The sequence below is a fragment of the Mobula birostris genome, chromosome 6 (genome assembly GCF_030028105.1).
Source record: "Mobula birostris isolate sMobBir1 chromosome 6, sMobBir1.hap1, whole genome shotgun sequence".
NCBI classification, from domain to species: Eukaryota; Metazoa; Chordata; class Chondrichthyes; order Myliobatiformes; family Myliobatidae; genus Mobula; species Mobula birostris.
Window position 1 is genome coordinate 128,535,515 of NC_092375.1, and position 22,875 is coordinate 128,558,389.

Genomic DNA, 22,875 nt, shown 5'->3' on the forward strand with positions numbered 1-22,875 from the left:
TAGTTTTAGTGCTCGGAAGTTTGTTCAACAGCCAGTTTGTGAATGCCAGGCAATGGTGAGATCTGACGAGGGAAAACCCAAAATCAGAATCAGAGTCAGGTTTGATATCACTGGCATATGTTATGAAATTTGTTAACTTAGCAGCAGCAGCTGTACAATGCAATACATGACGAATATAGAAAGAAGTCAATTATAATAAGTACATCTTTGTATATTAAAAAATTAAATTAAAAATGGTGCATATAAAGAAAAGTGAAGTAGGGTTCATGGGTTAAATGTCCATTTAGAAATCAGATGGCAGACGGGAAGAATCTGTTTCTGAATCGCTGAGTGTGTGCCTTCAGGCTTCTGTACCTCCTTCCTGAAGGTAACAATGAGAAGAGGGCATGTCCTGGGTGATGAGGGTCCTTAATAGTGGATGACGTCTTTCTGAGGCACCGCTCCTTGAAGATGTTTTTGATACTACGGAGACTAGTCCATGATGGAGCTGATTGATTTTACAACTTTCTGCAGCTTTTTTCAATCCTGGGCAGTAGCCCCCACCCCCATACCAGGTAGTGATGCAGCCTGTCAGAATGCTCTCCATGGTATATGTGTAGAAGTTTTTGAGGGTTTTGGGTGACAAATCAAATCTCCTCTAACTTCTAATGAAATATAGCCTCTCCAGTTATTACTCCCTGACACTGAATGGCATTACCTTCACTAAATCTCCCACTATCAATAACTGGGGACTATCATTGACTAGAAACCTACCAGGAGTGGCCATATACACAATGTGGCTGCAAAAACAGGTCAGAGGCTAGGACTCCTCTCGGGAATAACTCATCTCCTAATTCCTCAAAGCCTGTCTATATCTAAAAGGCCCAAGTCAGGAGTTTGGTAGAATGATCTTCCACTTGCCCAGGTGAGCGTAGCTTTAATAGCATTCAAGAAGCTCGACTCTACACAGGATATAACTCTCCACTTGATTGGCTCCCCAGTCACACTTCATGACTGACACACAATTTGTACCATCTACAAGATGCACTGCAGCCCCTTACTAATTCTCCTTAGACAGTGCCTTCCAGGCCACTAACTGGAAAGACGAGAGCAACAAAAGTGCAGTAATTCCAGCAGCTGGAAATTGCCCTCCAAGCCATGCACCATCCTGACATGAATATATCACTAGTTCTTCACCATTGCTGGGTCACAATGCTGGAACTTTCTTACAAAATTGTGTGTAAACCCACATTTCAATGACTGCAGTGGCTTACCATTACCACCGGAAGGGCAGATTTATTTATTATTTAGAGATTTTGCACAGAGCAGACCCTCCTGTCCCAACGAGCTGCACTGCCCAGCAACCCACTTATCTAACCTTAGCCTAATCGCAGGACAATTTCCAATTAGGAATGTGGGAGGAAACTGGAGAACCTGTAGGAAACCCAGGTGCTCACGGGAAGAACATACAAACTTCTTACAGACGGCATTGGAATTGAACTTTGAACTCCAACGCTCCGAGCAGTAATAGTGTCGCACTAACCGCTGTGCCATTGTGGCACCCCACGTCCCTTGAATGAATAAAAGCAAACTCCATTTAATTGTTTAATTTTAGGATTGCTGATAAGGTTCAGAAAGACAAATTAAAAATGCCTTTTCACCAATTTTGTTCTGTTGACTCTACCTATCCTCTGCTTCTAGGAGCTGTAGTTTTTGAGCAAAGCTTTATAGCTTAAGTGAAGACCTGTCCCAAGTAAAGGTAGTTTCCAGCTATTCAAGCTCCTCTGACAAAAATTGTGCAACACAGTTCATGTTACGGTACAGGGTAGTGATGTGGACTTTGGTAGGTTAAAATAAGTCATGTAATACCCCAGGTGGAATTAGAACCAATTCCAGACATGTAAATGTGCCAGTCTTTCACACAGTTTCTCTCCCTTCCCCAGTGTTACTGCCCATGTCTTCTTTCTCTTTGGTCCCCACCATCAGGCAGGAGGTATCGTAGCATTGAGACAAGATCTGTTAGGATGGGAAACAGCTTCCTCCCCAGTCTGTAAGATTACTGAACTCCCTGCCACCACCCAGGTCTCATAACGTATGAAGCGCCAGTAGAATTATACTGTTTATTTTTTAACTTGTGTCATATGTACACATTACTTGTTAATTTGTTTGTGATAATATTACTTGGTGTTGTGTTTGTGAGTTATATGTACTGTGTTGTGCACCTTGGTCTGGATGAACATTGTTTCATTTGACTGTTTATATGTGTACAATTAAATGACAATAAACTGAACTTGAACTTGGTTCAGGATCAAATATTTATGGGACCATAACTCAGATCACTTGATTGGCTGAACAAGCCTGAGATAATGAAACACACTAGCACAGAAATGTAAAGTAAAATTGGATGTTGTTGGCCATTGTTGGATGTTTTAAATCAGCGGTCCCCAACCACCGGGCCGCAAAGCATGTGCTACCGGGCCGCGAGGAAACGATATGATTTGGCGATATGAGTCAGCTGCACCTTTCCTCATTCCCTGTCACGGCCACCGTTGAGCAATTATGCATGCGAGGTCATTACCCGCGCGTCATCCATGTCAGCGCGGGAAGGAGATCAACTCCTCGAGCTTGCAAATGACGGCCGGCTGAAAAGTAAGTTTGACGTAACATCTCTGCCGGCATTCTGGATCAAAGTCAAGGCTAAATATCCTGAGGTAGCCACGAAAGCACTGAAAACGTTGCTTTCATTTCCAACATTTTTCTGCAAAGCAATGAATGCAACGAAAACTAAATTGCGGAATAGACTGGACACAAGGAACCCCTTCAAGTATCGTTGTCTCCCATCACCCCTCGACAGGACCGTCTTGTTGCAGGAAAACAAGCCCAGGGCTCCTACTGACACAGCGATATTGGTGTGTTGCAATGATCTTATATGTTCATACGGAAAAAATGTGCTGTGTGTTTAATATCCAAATGTTACTTAAAATGTTATGATGCTATTGACTGACTTATATAACCATATAACAATTACAGCACGGAAACAGGCCATCTCGGCCCTTCTAGTCCGTGCCGAACGCTACTCACACCTCGTCCCACTGACCTGCACTCAGCCCATAACTCCCCATTCCTTTCCTGTCCATGTACCTATCCGATTTTTTATTAAATGATAATATCGAACCTGCCTCTACCACTTCTACTGGAAGTTCGTTCAACACTTACTTCAAGCTCCCCTGTCCTCCCCTGATAATTAACTTATCACTATATTCATGCGAGGAAAATATGCGCTGTGTGTTTAATATTAAATTTGTTAGATTAACCCTTTTAGAAAGGAAATTGAGTGTATTAGCCACTTATCACCTATATTCCGGTCGTGATTAACACCCTGCCCCCGAACAGAATCGCCAAAAACAATTTGCAGAAAAAAAAATCGGAAGGTACATGCATGCGCACTGGTGCCCGCGCAAGGCTTCATGGTCATTGTAGTCTTTCTCGGGGTAAGCTCAACATATTTGACTGCTACCCTTGTCCGTTGGTAGCCCTACCCCCCCCCCCCGGGTCGGCCGGTCCGCAAGAATATTGTCAATATTAAACCAGTCCGCAGTGCAGAAAAGGTTGGGGACCCCTGTTTTAAGTGACTACTTAATTGTCTGACTTTCTTTTCCTGTCCCAGTGGTGTATTTCATGTCTTTGTGGTGATTTACTCCTGGAGTACTAATCCTGGTTGTTATCTTCTCTTAATGTTTGCAGTTCGCTGCACATCAACAGCAGCTAGCAACCTGGTGGAGGTGTTTGTTGATGGCAAGCCAGTGATGGTAGAGCCTGGAACCACTGTTCTACAGGTATGTCTTCCTAAACCAATAACCTTAAATACTGTTGTTATGGAATAGGGCAGTGTTAAGATTGATTAGTAATCTATTGTGACAAGACAGGATGTTTGGGAAAAATAATTATTGGAGTGGGTAACAATATTTTTCACAAGCACATGGCGGTTGGCACAGTAGCGCAGTGGTTACTATTATGCTTTACGGCAACAGTGATCAGAAGGTTGGCATTCGATTCCAGCCGTTATCTGTAAGGAGTTTGTACTGTACATATGACAAATAGCCCCAGTCTTAAAATCCTAGTATTCATTTGTAGACTTCTACTAATTGGCCTATTTGATATCCCAGTAGATGTCATAAAGAGCCAAATGCAATGGATTCCGCTTAATTGGGATATATCAAGACCAGTACATTTTGGCCCGATTAGGTGGCTCCCCCAATTAGCTGAACTTTCATGAAAGTAGATTTAAAAGGTATTTTAAAAAAAAGACAAACTACCATTTAACTGAGTGACAGATTATGCATTTTAATGAAATACAGAACAAATTACAACACTACCAGTACTATTACAGTTCTATAAAACTGTCCATTACTTCCTGATAGTTATTGACTGAGGAATTCAAACAATGTAGGCTGATATATTCTTTTGATTGACTGTAAATCAGTGCAGACACCTACTGTAGATAATGGACTGCCTTCATACAATGCTTTCAATGATTGCACCCTCCAAATCTTCATTTTCATTGAAATATTGAAGGTAATTGTTGATACCTTCAAATTGTTTGTAGTTCCTAACTTCCTAAAGCTTTTCGAACACATACACATACAACTGACACTATTTTAAAAACTGTTCGCTGTAAACACGGTGTAGTGTCTAATGGCCACGCAAGTGCACGTGACTGACGCTAGTTAGAAACTGTTTGACAGCCGTCTCCTGACACATTTAAGTAGTGTAGTGTCCCAAGTAAACAAAGGGAATTCTGGCAGTCTTCTCAATTAGTTTTTGTTCTTTAAGAGTTGTCCTTTAATAATTTTGTTCTTTAGTAATTGACTGCCCCGATTAACCTGATGGCTTAATAAACCAGAATCCAATGTATCCATTTTTTTCTGAGTTCTAAAAGATAGGCAAGAACATAAACAGAACCGATGACTAATGCGTAAATTCTAGCAATGTTATTAGATTAAGGGAGTGTCCTACCCTGGCAAATGAATTGCTCTATAGGTACGTATCAGATCACTCACTTTGGAGTGAACAAGATAGATCAGAGTAATGCCTGAATAGTGAAAAGCTAGAAAGTGCAGAGGACCGGAAGCTTGTTTGGGGAAAAAGATAGATAGGTCATTGACATATCTTCAGGAACAAGAAATACTCGTAAGTGGACTCTTCTATAAGGAGTTGAAGTTGTGATATAATTTATAAGATCCTAATTAATCCACATTTGATGTATATTCTTTCTGGACCAATCCTTGGAATGAGCAAAGATTTACAACAAGTGAATTTGGAAATTTGAGTTTTAATCCTCTGGAATTTTGAGTCAAATTTTTCAGCCTACTGAGGGAAATGAATAGGATGGATGCTACTTGTCTGTTGATATGTCTTGGACCAGATGAAATAGTCTAAAGATGAAAACTAACCTTTCAAGAATGAAGATGGGTTGTACTTCTATGAGCAAAGGATAGTTGAACTCGGAATTCTTCAGTAAATGGAAATTGGTTCTGTGTGCATTATTAATATTAATTCAGAGTTTTAAAATTACACACCTTAATACATAATTAATAACTATCAATAGTGTGGGAGAGAGCCAGATGTTTGGAGTTTTGGAGTCGGGTCACCACTAGAAACCTGAATAGTAGGACTAACTCTGCTGGCTAAATGACCCTTTTGCTCCTAAGTGTTTAAATTGCTTTGTCTAATCAGAAAGCTTCATTATGTTGTAGAAGCTAAAACAGCATTTTAAGTTCTTCAAAAAAATCAACTATTTATTTAATGGCTTTCAATAGCTTCAGTAATGATTTACTGCTAAATACATGGCTCATTAGCTGAGGACTTCCCAATATACATCAGAATATGGTAGAGTACCAATATCATGAAATGGTAAAGTTGGAAATACGGGTGAAGACATGACAGACAGGTGTGAAATATTGCACTTTTGGAGGTCAAATATAAGAGGAAACTATGCAGTACATGGCAGGACCCTTAAAGCATTGATATACGGAGGGACAAACACAAAATGCTGGAGGAACTTAGCAGGTCAGGCAGCATCTATGAAAATGAATAAATGGTTGATGTTTCAAAATGAGACCCTTCATCAGGATGGGAAAGGAAGAGGGAAGATGCCAGAATGAAAAAGGTGAGGGGAAGGAGCACACACTGACTAGAAGGTGATAGCTGAGGCAGGGGGTGGGAAAGGTAAAGAGCTGGAGAAGAAAGAATCTGATGGGAGAGGAGAGTGGACCATGGGAGAACAGAACAAAGGCGAGGCACCAGGTGATAGGCTGGTGAGGAGAAGAGGTAAGAGGCCTGTGGGAAATGGAGGGGAGGGGTTGTGGTGGGATGGAAAAAAAAATACCAGAAGGAGAAATTGATGTTGATGTCGTCAAGTTGGAGGCTACCTAGGCAAAATATGAGGTATTGCTCTTCCACCCTGAGAGTGGCCTGATCATGGCAGAAGAGGAGACAATGGACCAACAGGAATGAGGATAAGAATTAAAATGGTTTGCATTGGGTCTCACCATTGTAGAGGAGGCCAGATCGGGAGCGCTGGATACAATAGACCACCCAACAGATTCACAGGTGAAGTATTGCCTCATTTGGAAGGACTATTTGTGGCCCTGAATGGAGGTGAGGGAGGAGGTGAGTGGGCAGGTGTAGCATTTCTCTTGCTTGCAGGGATGTGTGCCAGGAGGGAGACTGGTGGAGAGGAAGGAATGGACAAGGGAATCGCAGAGGGAGCAATCCCTGCAGAAAACAGAGTTGGGGGGGGCGGGCAGGTAGAGAAGGTGTGTTTGATAATAGGATCCTGTTGAAGTTGCGGTGAATGATAGGTTGCATGTGGAGGCTCATGGGGTGATAGTTGAGGACGAGGAACTCTATCACTGTTAAGGCAGAGGGAAGGTGGGCTGAGTGCAGATGTCTGGGAAATGGAGGTGTTGTGGGTGAGGGCAGCATCAATGGTGGGGGAAGGGAAACCCCGTTCTTTAAAGAAGGACGACAGCGCTGATGTCCTGGAAAGGAAAGCCTCGTCCTGGGAACAGATGTTGCAAAGATAACAAAACTGAGAATAGGGAATAGCATTTTAACAGGAGACGGGGTGAGAAGAGGTGCAGTCAAGATGGCCATGGGAATTGATAGAATTATAAAAGAAGTCAGTAGACAGTTTGTCTCTAGTAATGGAGACAGAAAGATTGAGAAAGGGGAGAGAGGTGTCAGAAATGGATCAAGTGAATTTAAGGGTAGGGTGGAGGATGGAGGCAAAGTTGATGAGATTGATGCATTCAGCAAGCGTACATGAAACATCATGGATGCAGTCGTCAATGTAGTGCAGTAAGAGTTGGAGAGCATTACCAGGGAAGGCTTGGAACATGGAGGATTCCACATTGCCAAGAAAAATTCAGGATAGCTGGTGTCCCTGCAGATGCTCATGGCTACTCCTTGAGTTTGAAGAAAGTAGGAGGAGCCGGAAGAGAAATTGTTGAGAGAGAGGACCAGTTCTGCCGAACAGAGGAGGGTGATGGTGGAGGGAAACTGGTTGGAACAGGAATGAAGATAAGAATTTAAATGGTTTACATTGGGTCTCAGTGATGTAGAGGAAGCCACATCAGGAGCACCGGATACAATGGACAACCCAACAGATTTGCAATGAATATTGCCTCATCTGGAAGGAATGTTTGGGGTCTTGATTGGAGCTGAGAAATAAGTGGAGAGCCTTAAGGCCTTCGTGATGGGGGATAAAAATGTATAGGGACTGGACACCTATTGCAAAAATGAGACAGTCAGAGCCCGGGAATTGACCGTTGTTGAGGAGATCGAGAGCATGTAAAGTGTCAAAGACGTAGGTGGGAAGGGACTGAACCAAGTGGCATAGAATGGAGTTGGCATATGAGGACAGGAGATGTACAGAGATACCTTGGGGTGCAAATTGCAACATAAGTAGACTGGAAGGTAAAGAAGGCATATGGCATACTTGTCTTCATTGGTTGATGCATTGAATATAAAGGTTGGGAAGTCATGTTACAGCAGTCTAAAACTTTGTTTAGGTCATATTTGGAGTATTGTGTAACATTCTAGTTGTCTTATTACAAGCAGGATGTAGATATAGGCTTTAGAGAAGATGCAGAAGAGATGTTGCTTGGATTTGAGAGTAGTAATTACAAAAAGAGGTGGGACAAATCAGGTTTGTTTTTCTCTTTGGCATCAGAGGTTGAGGAGGTGACCTGATAGGAGTATATACAGTTATAAAATGCACAGGTGGAGTAGTCAGGGCTATTTTTTTCCCCAGGGTGCAAATGTCAAATTTAAGATGAATTGGGGTAGGGGTGGTTTAAAAGGGATTTGTGAGGCAGGTTTTTTCCCAACACAGACTGGTAGGTGTTTAGAATGTGCTGTGGAGGAGCACATTTACTACAGTGGAAGTAGACACAGTGCTAAGATTTAAGAGAATTGAAGACAGGTATGTGAACAGACAGTGGATGGAGGGATATAGATCATTGGCAGGCAGATGGGATTAGTTTAATTTGGTGTAGACATCATGGGCTGAAAGGTCTGTTCTTGTGTTGCATCCCTCTATGTTCTAAAACGATCTCATTCTGTTTACAGGCCTGTGAAAAAGTCGGCATACAGATCCCACGGTTTTGTTACCATGACAGGCTCTCCGTTGCAGGAAATTGCCGAATGTGCTTGGTGGAGATTGAAAGGGCACCCAAGGTGAGAGTTTGTATCTTATAATGGGGCTCATGTGATGGAACATATGGGCAATGGAAAACAAGGAAGTGAATTGGGGGTAATGATAGGTGACCTGTCAGTGAAACAATGATGTCATTGAGTAGGGTGAATGTATTTATCTTTGAGAAGGAGAAGTCATTCTTCAGCTGGGAAAGAATCATGTACTCTGCATAGTTGGAAGCAGTGCTGGCTGCTGATTGAAGCTATGCCATTTCTTTATTCTCAACTCCACCCCACTCCACTTCCCCTGTGTACACACGTAATTAAAACATGAAGATAAGTGGATTTGCCACCAATACATTGGGACTATTCTGTCACTGGCGCCAAAGAATGATTACTAGCACAACATTTTAGATATGTTAAAAATATTGCAAATTTTGAAATGCATTTTCTTTTGAAAGAAGACAACCTTCCCTCATTTAAAATCAATTAAGTAGAAAATAAATAGATCCTCTCATTAAAAAATCATTGTGGAAAGTTGTTATTGTTAAAGTTCAATATCTTCTATTGATAGCACCAGTTGCAAACCGGTTTTACCCTTTCTCCTTAGCCTGTAGCTGCCTGTGCTATGCCAGTAATGAAGGGGTGGAATATCCTTACTAACTCAGAAAAAACCAAGAAAGCCAGGTAAAGTAAGGTGAAATCTCCATGTTGTATGAATGTGCCTTTTACGTGCTGCATGTTCACCCTTTGGTTGTAATCTACAGTGATTATAATTTAATAAAATAATTAAAAGACTAAGGGAAATGAAAAAGATTTCACTATATTTAATTAAATAAAAGATCATAAACATGGATTGAAAGGTGTAAGTAGAATATGTTCCAAGTGTCGTTTAAACCAGAGCCTAAACATTCAGATGCTCTATTTGTTTTTGTAATATTCATTGTTTAATTAAGTAATGAATGTTGGTAATCCCTGTATTGTGTATTCTGTATACTGATGCTATGCTTCATTTCTATTTTGTGCAAAGGGAGGGTGTGATGGAATTTCTGCTGGCCAATCACCCATTGGACTGTCCCATCTGTGACCAGGGAGGAGAATGTGATCTTCAGGTACCACTGATAGTAACAAATGCCAAAGGTTTTGACGCCAGGAGTAAAGGTTTAGCAAGATAAAGGTGATGCTGTTTCAGATTTAGATTTATTTATTACAGGGCTTACAGTGAAATGCATCATTTGCATTGACCAATGCACCAAGGATGTGCTGCGAGCAGCCCACAAATATTGCCACAAATTCCATTGCCAACATACGAGGGGTGACTGATAATTTCGTGGCCTAAGGTAGAAGGAGTCAATTTTAGAAAACCTGGCACATTTATTTTTCAACACAGTCCCCTCCTACATGTACACACTTAGTCCAGTGGTCGTGGAGCATATGGACCCCTCCTTTGTAGAAGTGGTCCACAGCAGGGATGATTAATAAGTTCGTGGCCTAAGATAGAAGGAGGTGAGTTATACAGCTCTCGTTACATGCACGTGCAGTTCAACTCTTTGAGTGAAAATGCAGAAAGTTTGAAGTTTCTCCTCATTTCCTTCTACCTTAGGCCACAAATTTATCAATCAGCGCTGCTGTGGACCACTTCTGGAGGTCCAAGACACCGACTTCTACAAAGAAGGGATCCGTATGCTCCACAACCGCTGGACTAAGAGTGTAAATGTAGGAAAAAATAAATGTGCTAGGTTTTCTAACATCGACTCCTTCTACCTTGGGCCACAAACTTATCAATCACCCCTGGTAGCATGCCTGCAACGTTGAACAGAACAACATAAGCAGCAGTAACAACAACAGCAAATGAAGCCCCTTTCCCTCCTCCCGGTAACCTCCTCACACCTGATATTGCATTGATATTCAATGCCAAGGGCCACTTGTGTAAATGAGCTCCAGATCTCTTTAAACTGAGGTGAATCTGGCAATGGAGCAAAGCCCAGAAGTCAAACTGAATCCCCTGTAATTGAGCAGGGTTCACAAACATTCCGGTTGTGCTTTCCTTTAAGTCATTAAAAAATAGTGAGGTGTGTGTTAAAAATACAGAAGTACAAAGTAAAAACCAAATGTGCTGAAAATTAAGAAAACATTTCCTTCAAAGAAGTGAAATGCTTAGTTTAATAATATAAAATCTAGTCTGACTCAATGAAAGGTTTATTAATGGATTTCCTGTGCTACCTGTTACTTATGAGTTACAACATAGTGAAACAGTGCGTCAGGCTGCAGTAAGAGGTATCTCTAGTTTCTTTGCAGTTCACATCTGCTTATTATTTGACCTCTTCTCATTTCAGGATGTATATTTTATGCACTTCTCTGACATTAAATGTACCTTTGAAACCTTCTCGGGAGGAGTGCAGCAAATAACCTTCCAGTGTTTGTATGACTGAGTGTTGCAAATAAGCATGCCTTGTACAATTAGCACTGATTCATGTGCTGTTAGTTGGTTAGGTGAAATACTGTAGTGATCCTCATATGTATTAATCTGATCCGAAAATATGACATCAGAGTGAAATAGTGTTCACATTACAAAAAGTTGCATGGATGAGACTTTGGTTCTGTGGAAGATTTGTGGGTAACCAGGATGAGGTGTTGAATTGGTTTTTAATAAGGTATAAAAGGAAGCTGCTGCAAAAGGGGAAAAAAAAAGAGCAAGGAACACAACCTTAAAATTGAAGCTTGGCCAGTCAACGTTGGTTCAGTAGCAATTCACACACAAAAGTTGGAACTCTGTCCACCAGATCACCTTCCTGCTATCGTACCTTCCCCTAAAAAATTGAAGTTGGTTTCTTTAAAAAAGTTACAGCAGGGTATTAATGTTAAGTGAAGATATTAAGAGTAACACTATTCAGAATAGTATTTAGAGAGTTGAGGTACCAATATGATATTCAGAGTTGAGGTACCAATCTGGTGCAATCTAAGTGGTAGAAAGACCTAATCTTCTTGCAGTCAACAGGAATTCTGCAGATGCTGGAAATTCAAGCAACACACATCAAAGTTGCTGGTGAACGCAGCAGGCCAGGCAGCATCTCTGCAGAGATGCTGCCTGGCCTGCTGCGTTCACCAGCAACTTTGATGTGTGTTGCTTGTTCTTGCAGTTCCTATTCTGTACTATTAACCTTGAATCTGCTTCCTTGTAACTAAACAAACTGCTACACATTGTTCTTTAAATGTGTCATATTGTGCCTCCTAGTGATTAAACAAAGCTAGTAATAGAAAGATTTGTCCGAAGGATGCTCAGTCAGTGTAGTGTTGAGTGGGTGCTCTTAATAGTAGGAAATATGGATCACTTTTAAAATGTTCAAAGTTTAAAGTAAATTTATTATCAAAGTACATATATATCACCATATAGTACCTTGAGATTCATTTTCTTGCAGGCATTTACAGGAATGTAAAGAAATACAACAGAGTTTATGAAAATCTATACATGACAAAAACAGACAAGCAACCAATGTGCAACGGAGGACAAATTGTACAAATAATAAATAAACAAATGTAGATAAATAATACTGAGCAAAAAACAAGTTGAACATCATTTCTCCAAAGTGCAGATTTGGGGAAGAGAGAGAACATTGCTGGGAGAAGGTCAACAATAAAAATCAAGCAGTAGAAAGGAATTAGAACCAAGTAGAATTGCTTGTTCTTACCATCAACAGAGAAATTCAGTGGCTTATCATGATAAAATATGTGCAGAGCAAGAGGAAAGCATTGCCCTATGTCGTCTTTTATACAGTTATTTAAGGTCAGATTTACTGAGGAAGTGGAATAAGAATCACCTGAAGGCAATGAAATTTTGTCTCTGAAGAGAATACCATGTGTTTTCTGTCACTTTCTGTAATGAATTTTAAAATGAATGATCAATTCTCACATTGAACTTCAGATCATAATCATATACAAAGCCCTTCGTTCAGAAGCAATTACTATTGACTCTTAACTTCCTTTGTGGCTGCACACAACAGGAACCAATTCAAATGTGAAATAATATTATTAAATCACCCCCACCAAGCCTTTTACACCTTCCTCACCCTGTCTCAAGTGGAGGTACCAGTTTCAGTGTTATAATGTAAGCTTGAATAACAGACAGAACTCTATTTTATGGATGTGTTTTGTATCTCAGTCTTAAGTAGTGTTAGCTGTTCTTATTCTTGCTTTATTAATTATTGCCCGCTACCATTCCAATGTGCTAAACCCTGTCCAATGTGGTGATTGACATAGGATCAGTCAATGATGTTTGGCAGTGATCGGAGCAGATTCACGGAGGGAAAGAGGGCTGTGGAGGACAAGAACATTGGGCCACTCGTGAAAACAATCATGACTCGGTGTATTCACTGCACACGCTGTATCAGGTTAGTGTGACAACAACTTAATTTTCTTGTGCCCAATGAAGCAATTACAGGATTTATTTCCCCAGTTATTGGAGTCACATGCAATCAGAATCTATGATGCTTACTCGGGAAAGAATTGGGTTGTTAGGCAAATATAGGACGTCTATATTTCCACACCCACACTATTATATATAACAATTCTTTTTTTTTCCTCACTCTCCCTCACTCTCACATCCACATTCTTTTCTTTGATGACATTATCTGCTGACAAAACGTCATTTCATATACACAACAATGGCATCTAGCTTTGTCTAGCTACCAAGTGTCTTGATCTTTCAATTCTAAATTATCAGACTGTCTGACATCCAGTTATTGGAAGAGGTGAAATTTTCTCCTAGCTAATCACTGGGTGAACCAAATCTATTGCTATCCATTTTTGTTGACTGGACACCATCTTGACAAATCTTTGAAAATGCACTGTACTGTTCATGACTTGGGCCATATTTAGCACAGATTGAAATCAGACCTTGTATTTGTTCTGTATGTAAGAGTATTTCTATCTTCGTATTGTTGACTTTCATGACCACTGCTTCAGGATCTACATCTGCCAAAACTCACATCCATATCATTCTGATCTTGAAGTTGTTTATGTATGATCTTCCACTCTTATATTCAGTGCTTGGTGATTTCTGATAAACATTGTCTCCCAGTTGAGCAAAGCTGCATTCAATAATTCTCATGGTTGATATCAAATCCATTCATGTTTTTGCTCCTTTATATCTTTGCGTTATTTCCAACCCTATAACCTTTGCACCTCTCTAGTTTAGGCCTCTTGTTCAACTCTGAATTAAATTATTCTGCTATTAGATTAGATTAGATTAGATTATGAGAACACTTAGTCCTCTTTTTATTGTCATTTAGAAATCCATACATGCATTAAGAAACGATACAATGTTTCTGTGGACTAACACTGACAGACCACATAATTATAACATATAGTTACAGCAGTGCAAAGCAATACCATAATTTCATGAAGAACAAACCATGGGCACGGTAAATAAAGTCTCAAAAGTCCCTGAGTCGATCGACTCCCGAGTCCCCGATAGCAGGTGGCAAAAGGGAGAAACTCCCTGCCATAAACCTCCAGGCACCGTTAAATTGCCGATGCCTTGGAAGCAGCCGACACTGAGTCCATCCGTCCGAAAACTTCGTGCTTCCGACCAGCCTCTCCGATACAGCCTCCCGAGCGCCATCTTCTGCCAAGCGCCTTTGACCTCGCCCCGGCCACTGAAACACGCAAAGCCGAGGATTTTGGGGCCTTTAGCTCCAGAGATTCTGGTTACCACACAGTAGCAGTGGCAGCGAAGTGGGCATTTCAGAAGTTTTCCAGATGTTCCTCCGTGCTGTCACGTCTGTCTCCATCAAATCAGAATTGTGCACGGTCCCCTACTTGACAGATAACAGACATCATCACCAAAGTGGCCGCGTGCGCTGCCGTTGTGCCACCATCTTCTCCTCCCTCCTTCTTCCAGTTGTTATGCCTTCAGCTACCAAAGCACTTCCTAAATTTCTTCTTCTTTTCCTTTCTGTCCCCTTCAAGCGTGTCTTTGAGATTTACTTATTTTACTGGATGTGTAGTGATTGCCCCCACTATGCCGTTAACTGACTTGGATGTCCTTGATAAAAGTACCACAAAATCAAAAGTTAATGCTATATTGCTGTTTCTGAGACTTTACTGTGAAGTGCTTTGGGACAATGTGAAGTGACGAAAGATGATAAACATTGAAACTTAGAAACTTAGAAAACCTAAAGCACAATACAGGCCCTTCGGCCCACAAAGTTATGCTGAACACGTCCTTACCTTAGAAATTACTAGGGTTACCCATAGCTCTCTATTTTTCTAAGCTCCATGTACCTATCCAAAAGTCTCTTAAAAGACTATCGTATCCACCTCCACCACCGTTGCTGGCAGCCTATTCCACGCACTCACCATTTTCTGAGTAAAAAAACTGACATCTCCTCTGTACCAACTCCCAAGCAACTTAAACCTGTGCCCTCTTGTAGTAGCCATTTCAGCCCTGGGAAAAAGCCTCTGACTATTCACATGATCAATGCCTCTCATCATCTTACACACCTCTATCAGGTCACCTCTCATTCTCTGTCGCTCCAAGGAGAAAAGGCCAAGTTCACTCAACCTGTTTTCATAAGGCATGCTCCCCAATCCAGGCAATATCTTTGTAAATCTCCTTTGCACCCTTTCTATGGTTTCCACATCCTTCCTGTAGGGAGGCGACCAGAACTGAGCACAGTACTCCAAGTGGGGTCTAACCAGGGTCCTATATAGCTGCAACATTACCTCCCGGCTCCTAAATTCAATTCCACAACTGATGAAGGCCAATACACCATATGCCTTCTTAACTACAGAGTCAACCTGCGCAGCTGCTTTGAGCGTCCTATGGACTCGGACCCCAAGATCCCGCTGACCCTCCACACTGCCAAGAGTCTTACCATTAATACTATATTCTGCAATCATATTTGACCTACCAAAATGAACCACTTCACACTTATCTGGATTGAACTGCATCTGCCACTTCTCAGCCCAGTTTTGCATCCTATCAATGTCCCACTGCAACCTCTGACAGCCCTCCACACTATCCACAACACCCCCAACCTTTGTGTCATCAGCAAACTTACTAACCCATCCTTCCACTTCCTCATCCAGGTCATTTATAAAAATCACGAAGAGTAAGGGACCCAGAACAGATCCTTGAGGCACACCACTGGTCACTGACCTCCATGCAGAATATGACCTGTCTACAACCACTCTGCTTTCTGTGGGCAAGCCAGTTCTGGATCCACAAGCAATGTCCCCTTGGATCCCATGCCTCCTTACTTTCTCAATAAGCCTTGCATGGGGCACCTTATCGAATGCCTTGCTGAAATCCATATACACTACATCTACTGCTCTTCCTTCATCAATGTGTTTAGTCACGTCTTCAAAAAAAATTCAATCAGGCTTGTAAGGCACAACCTGCCCTTGACAAAGCCATGCTGACTATTCCTAATTATGTTATACCTCTCCAAATGTTCATAAATCCTGACTCTCAGTAATAAAAAGGAGTCAAAATAGTGCATGGATTTGACCATGTTCTAACCCTGATTTGAATTTGTAGCCTTGGAACGATACACCAAAACACACCAAGAATATTGTTTTTGTAAAATGACTCAAGCACTTATTATCTGAGAGTGCTTTAGGAGATCTACTGGAGTAGTAAAATCAGTTAATGTTATGCATTGATGTCACGTTGAAATAAATCATACAACCACAACCAAATAAGAACCCTCATTTAATGCTGGCAAGGTGAACAGGAGGTGCTTTATCAAATGTAAAATCTGTGATGTACAGTCATATATTTTTAAGAATTTCTCGGGAAGAACTGGAGGTGCGTTATCAAATGTAAGATCTGTGATATATAGTCATATTTTTAAGAAAAGTTTTGTAACTCTGTTTAACAACAGGTTTGCCAGTGAAGTGGCAGGTGTGGATGATTTGGGCACCACAGGAAGAGGAAATGAAATGCAGGTTGGGACATACATTGAGAAGATGTTCATGTCTGAAGTATCAGGGAACATCATCGACCTCTGTCCAGTTGGAGCTTTGACATCCAAACCCTATGCCTTCACTGCCCGGCCTTGGGAGACCAGGTATAATATTTACTTGGCTATTATGCATTGGAATTTATTGCAACATTTACTGTTGGGAAGTGCAAGGTCGTGTACTTCACCAAGAGCTACCAAAAGGCAGTATACCACCTACTGTGAGTGGAGAAAGACTGTAGATGAGGGAAGTTCAGAGGGATTGAGGTGTTCTAGGACATGACTCACTAAAAGTTAGCAGGCAGGTTAGATAGGTAAAGGTGAGTTGACCTTTACTGTGAAGTGTTTGGAGTTAAAGAGCAGAACGTAGAACAGTACAAGGAGAAATGAAGCTTTTTTATATTCTAAAGGATGTCGGTGAGGCCAGGTCTGAATACAGTTCACTAATTTGATCCCTTTGCCTAAAGCTTTGAAGGTGTTGAAACGAGATTCACGAAGCTAAGTCCTGGGACAAGAGGGTAGTCCTTTGATGAAAGGCTAAGCAGTTTTCTTCTGTATTGTCAGGAGCTTAGAGGACTGAGAGTGACCTTATTCAAGCATACAAGATCCTAAGGAAGCTAAACAGGGCAGGGTCTAAGATGCACTCAGCATTGGGATAGTCATGAACAAGGGGATAAAACTACAAAGTAATGTAATTTGAAATTGAAACACGTAGAGAGGGATAGTGAATCTCTGAAATTCTTTGCCACTGGGGACGGTGAAGGATCATTATAATTTTTTGAGTAGAGATGGATAAATATTTGGAAGATTGAGGAATAGGGGGGCTATGGAGAATTGGCAGAGAAGAGGAGTTGAAGCCAGCATCAGACCAGCCATAATGACATTGAAAACTGAAGCGGGATTGAGGAGTCTGGTGCACTACTCCTGGTTCTATTTTCTTGTTTCCTTTTTGTGATTGGGACAGGCTTGTACATTCCTTTGAGTTATAATTGTGTGATCAGTTCTGCTTTGTGTTTTTGATGCAGTTTGCTATATGGAGTTGGGAGTATAAACATGCAGAATTATTTGCTTGCTTGGTGAGGAATAAAGGAAAAGGGCTGCCCCTCAACTTCCTCTTGCCTGTTGGACATTTGGTTACATCACAACTGATATGTATCTCAACCCCATTTACTCATCTTGGTTCCATATTCCCTAATACCATTGTCCAACAAGAATTATACAGGAAGTTGATTTCTCCCAAATCCTAACCGCTTCTTCTGAGATAGAAGTTTTTCAGTACTCTTTGTGGTAATGACTGCTTCCTTATTTTATCTCTGCTATCTCCAAAAATGTTGGACTGTTCTCTGTTAAATCTTTCAATCATCTTGAATATCTCAACTAAATCTCTACTATATTTCAAATCAAGCTCTCAAACCCCATGACTGGCACTCCTCAGAAGACAGGGGGTGTAGAGAGATCAGGCAGACACTTGTATGTCTCCTTACCAAATAGCACACCATCCTATTTTTGTTTTGTTATCCCTTCAAAATCATGGAATTCCATAACTGACAATATATTGGCAATATCTTTACCTTGAGCATTGCATAATCCAAGGAGGGGGCTCACTAATAATCTTTTCAAGTTCAGTAGAAGTGGGCAGTGTGTGGACCTTGCCAGAAATGTTTTTTATGCACATTTTGAGGGATTTTCTTAAAAGTGTAATAGAGAGAAGGGTAAAGTTAATCTCTTCAGTCTTCATACTCCCCTGGTGAACTGAAATATCAGCTGTGCTTATGGAAGCATTGAATGACTGAAGCTTCCCTTTCACGAAAAGGAAAAAGGCAAGGGTGTGTCAAGAAAAGTCACTTTTATGCAAGTCTTGGTAGCTCCTTTAATGAGCTGAGTCCTTAATACTTAGAGATGAGTTGATCAATAATTTATAACAGTGCCAGGAAATTTAAATACCTTAGGGTTTTAAATTTGGGCATTCTTGTTCTTGAAATCAGCGACTAACATACAGACAATACAATGCTATTATCTGACAATATTACTGTGCATGGGCATTGCCAATGTGAAGAGCATGAAGACATATACAGTGGGCTGGTGAACTTCTTGTCATTTCCATCCAAAACCTTAAGATATAATTTTTTTTTCAACTGACTTAATTTTTCATCAGGAAGACTGAGTCCATTGACGTGATGGACGCTGTTGGTAGCAACATTGTCGTGAGCACACGCACTGGGGAGGTGATGAGAATCCTGCCAAGGTTAAATGAGGATGTGAATGAGGAGTGGATCTCTGATAAGACCAGGTGATGGATTTTAATCAGATGGGTATTTTGTATAAGGTGTTACCTGACGTAAAATCCTCCAACTTTTATATGAATTGGTGTAGAATAGAGTGGCTCATGTTTGGAAGCTATTCTGTTGAAGAGAAATACATTTCCTACCCTTTTCAGTTATCAGCCATATGTGAGTGCAAAACTATCATCCTTGAGTATAAAGATGGAATTCAGGCTCATATTGGGTTGACATTACAAAACAGCTGACTGTATAAGATCCATGACACTACAGCAGGGAATGGTCCCATGTACAACGGTTGTGCCTAATGTAATTTGGAATGAATTATCTTGTCATCTTCATGTTATTGTTTGCACTTCAAAGGTCATTTTTGCCTTTGATTATCCTGAAGTTGTAAAAGGCATCATAAATATGAGACCTTCTCTTCAGGTGATATAGATAAAGCTGATACTTCTGAGATGAAAGGAGAGCATTTAAACCTGCACTGTGTCTTCCTGTTTGGGAGTAACTCTGTTGGTCTTAATCCCTCACCTGTGTTTAGTTCTCTTAAATATTTATCCATTGGCAGACCAATTGACTAATTACTTTGGTTCTGTCTTCACTAAGGAGGACATAAATAATCTTCCAGAAATAGTAGGGGACAGAGAGTCCAGTGAGATGGAGGAACTGAGTGAAATACTTGTTAGTAGGGAAGTGGTGTTAGGTAAATTGAAGGGATTGAAGGCAGATAAATCCCCAGGGCCAGATGGTCTGCATCCTAGAGTGCTTAAGGAAGTAGCCCAAGAAATAGTGGATGCATTAGTGATAATTTTTCAAAACTCATTAGATTCTGGACTAGTTCCTGAGGATTGGAGGGTGGCTAATGTAACCCCACTTTTTAAAAAAGGAGGGAGAGAGAAACCGGGGAATTATAGACCGGTTAGCCTAACGTCGGTGGTGGGGAAACTCCTGGAGTCAGTTATCAAAGATGTGATAACAGCACATTTGGAAAGCGGTGAAATCATCGGACAAAGTCAGCATGGATTTGTGAAGGGAAAATCATGTCTGACGAATCTCATAGAATTTTTTGAGGATGTAACTAGTAGAGTGGATAGGGGAGAACCAGTGGATGTGGTATATTTGGATTTTCAAAAGGCTTTTGACAAGGTCCCACACAGGAGATTAGTGTGCAAACTTAAAGCACATGGTATTGGGGGTGAGGTATTGATGTGGATGGAGAATTGGTTAGCAGACAGGAAGCAAAGAGTGGGAATAAACGGGACCTTTTCAGAATGGCAGGCAGTGACTAGTGGGGTACCGCAAGGCTCAGTGCTGGGACCCCAGTTGTTTACAATATATATTAATGACTTGGATGAGGGAATTAAATGCAGCATCTCCAAGTTTGCGGATGACACGAAGCTGGGTGGCAGTGTTAGCTGTGAGGAGGATGCAGAGTGACTTGGAGAGGTTGGGTGAGTGGGCAAATTCATGGCAGATGCAATTTAATGTGGATAAATGTTAAGTTATCCACTTTGGTAGCAAAAATAGGAAAACAGATTATTATCTGAATGGTGGCCGATTAGGAAAAGGGGAGGTGCAACGAGACCTGGGTGTCATTATACACCAGTCATTGAAAGTGGGCATGCAGGTACAGCAGGCGGTGAAAAAGGCGAATGGTATGCTGGCATTTATAGCGAGAGGATTTGAGTACAGGAGCAGGGAGGTACCACTGCAGTTGTACAAGGCCTTGGTGAGACCACACCTGGAGTATTGTGTGCAGTTTTGGTCCCCTAATCTGAGGAAAGACATCCTTGCCATAGAGGGAGTACAAAGAAGGTTCACCAGATTGATTCCTGGGATGGCAGGACTTTCATATGAAGAAAGACTGGATGAACTGGGCTTGTACTCGTTGGAATTTAGAAGATTGAGGGGGGATCTGATTGAAACGTATAAAATCCTAAAGGGATTGGACAGGCTAGATGCAGGAAGATTGTTTCCGATGTTGGGGAAGTCCAGAACAAGGGGTCACAGTTTGAGGATAAAGGGGAAGCCTTTTAGGACCGAGATTAGGAAAAAGTTCTTCACTCAGAGAGTGGTGAATCTGTGGAATTCTCTGCCACAGGAAGCAGTTCAGGCCAGTTCATTGGCTATATTTAAGAGGGAGTTAGATATGGCCCTTGTGGCTACGGGGATCAGGGGGTATGGAGGGAAGGCTGGGGCGAGGTTCTGAGTTGAATGATCAGCCATGATCATAATAAATGGCGGTGCAGGCTCGAAGGGCTGAATGGCCTACTCCTGCACCTATTTTCTATGTTTCTATGTTTCTATGTATCTTTCAAGGTCTGCAACTAATTTGGTTTCCCTTGCCCAATCAATCTAAAACTCCATTGTGCCACTTGTTTAAAACAAGCAGTCTATCCATGTGAAATTAAAAGAATTGCAGATGTTGGAAATCTGAAATAAAAGCAGAAAATATTGGAAATACTCAGTAGATTAGGCAGCATCTGGACAGTGAATCAGACTTAATGTTTTAGGAATTGCCATGCAATTACATCATTTTAATTACTAACATTTCAATAATCAGAAATAAATGAAATAAAGTCTAAATTCTTAATGATTTTAAAGAGATTTTCTGCACCAAGGTCAAGACTTCTGTTTATCCAAACCATGTGTCATTGTGAATTGTTCTTTTTTTAAATAAAATGAAAGGAGGTTGCTCATGTAATAGAATGGTTACAGGAATTGAATGTCTTCATCAGGGCCTCATTGCTTCCAATTCTGTGATTTTTTTTTTTAAACTTAATTTGAAATAGATGTGATTTTTTTACTATGTACGCTTTCTTCCTTTGCAGGTTTGCATACGATGGCCTTAAGCGACAACGATTAACTGTCCCTTTGGTCAGGAACCCACAAGGGCAGCTGGTATCTGCATCTTGGGAGGAGGCATTGAGTCAAATTGCAGAAGTGGTAATGAACTAATACAAATTATAATAACCAGAAGTGTCCTGGAGCAGGGGAGAACTGCAAAAGGCACAATTGGGTTTCCAGTGGTGAGCAGTGTTAAGGGCGGGATATAAGGATGGTAGAGTGATAAAAATAACCAGTGTTCAGTAATTTAAGATGGTTGGTAGAAGATCCAGGGAAAGATGAGAAATGTAGGGCTTGGAAGGATGATGGAAGCAATTTCAATCTAACTTCCAAAAGAAACTGGATAAAAGTTTAAAGGGGACAGAGTAAGGATTTTGAAGCTGTTTTTCAAAACACGGCCACATACAAAATGAGCTAAATGATGACCTACTGTATTATTCAATGAAATCTAGAACTTTATCCTGTGGACGCAGGAGAGAAATACGGATGGTAGTTTGCCTCCCAGGTGCCAGGGTCTGGGACATTTCTGATCGCATTCACGATATCCAGAAGTGGGAAGGAGAACAGCCAGAGGTCGTGGTACATATTGGTACCAACGATATGAGTAGGAAAGGGGAGGTGGTCCTGAAAACAGACTACAGGGGGCTAGGAAGGAAGTTGAGAAGTAGGACCTCAAGGGTAGTAATCTCAGGATTACTGCCTGTGCCACACGACAGTGAGTATAGGAATAGAATGAGGTGGAGGAGAAATGCGTGGCTGAGGGATTGGAGCGGAGGGCAGGGATTCGGGTTTCTGGATCATTGGGACCTCTTTTGGGGCAGGTGTGACCTGTACAAAAAGGATGGGTTGCACTTGAACCCCAAGGGGACCAATATCCTGGCGGGGAGGTTTGCAAGGTCTATTGGGGAGAGTTTAAACTAGAATTGCTGGATATGGGTACCGAACTGAAGTGATGGAGGAAGAGGCGGTTGGCTCTCAAATAGAGAAAGCTTGGAGACAGTAGTGGAGGGAGGATAGGCAGGTGATAGAGAAGGGACACATTCAGACCGATGGTTTGAGATGTGTCTATTTTAATGCAAGGAGTATTATGAACAAAGCGGATGAGC

The 22,875-nt window shown here is 41.3% G+C and overlaps 1 protein-coding gene across 1 annotated transcript in view; it reads left to right on the plus strand.

The window, feature by feature from the left end:
- The window catches only part of ndufs1 (NADH:ubiquinone oxidoreductase core subunit S1), a 51,268-nt gene that overhangs the window by 6,240 nt on the left and 22,153 nt on the right, over window positions 1-22,875 (plus strand). The window contains exons 3-10 of the mRNA XM_072261290.1: window positions 3,724-3,815; window positions 8,614-8,721; window positions 9,290-9,366; window positions 9,710-9,791; window positions 12,937-13,067; window positions 16,566-16,751; window positions 18,799-18,933; window positions 21,754-21,868. Coding sequence (XP_072117391.1) covers window positions 3,724-3,815; window positions 8,614-8,721; window positions 9,290-9,366; window positions 9,710-9,791; window positions 12,937-13,067; window positions 16,566-16,751; window positions 18,799-18,933; window positions 21,754-21,868 — 926 coding nt within the window. The remainder of the gene's footprint in view (window positions 1-3,723; window positions 3,816-8,613; window positions 8,722-9,289; window positions 9,367-9,709; window positions 9,792-12,936; window positions 13,068-16,565; window positions 16,752-18,798; window positions 18,934-21,753; window positions 21,869-22,875) is intronic.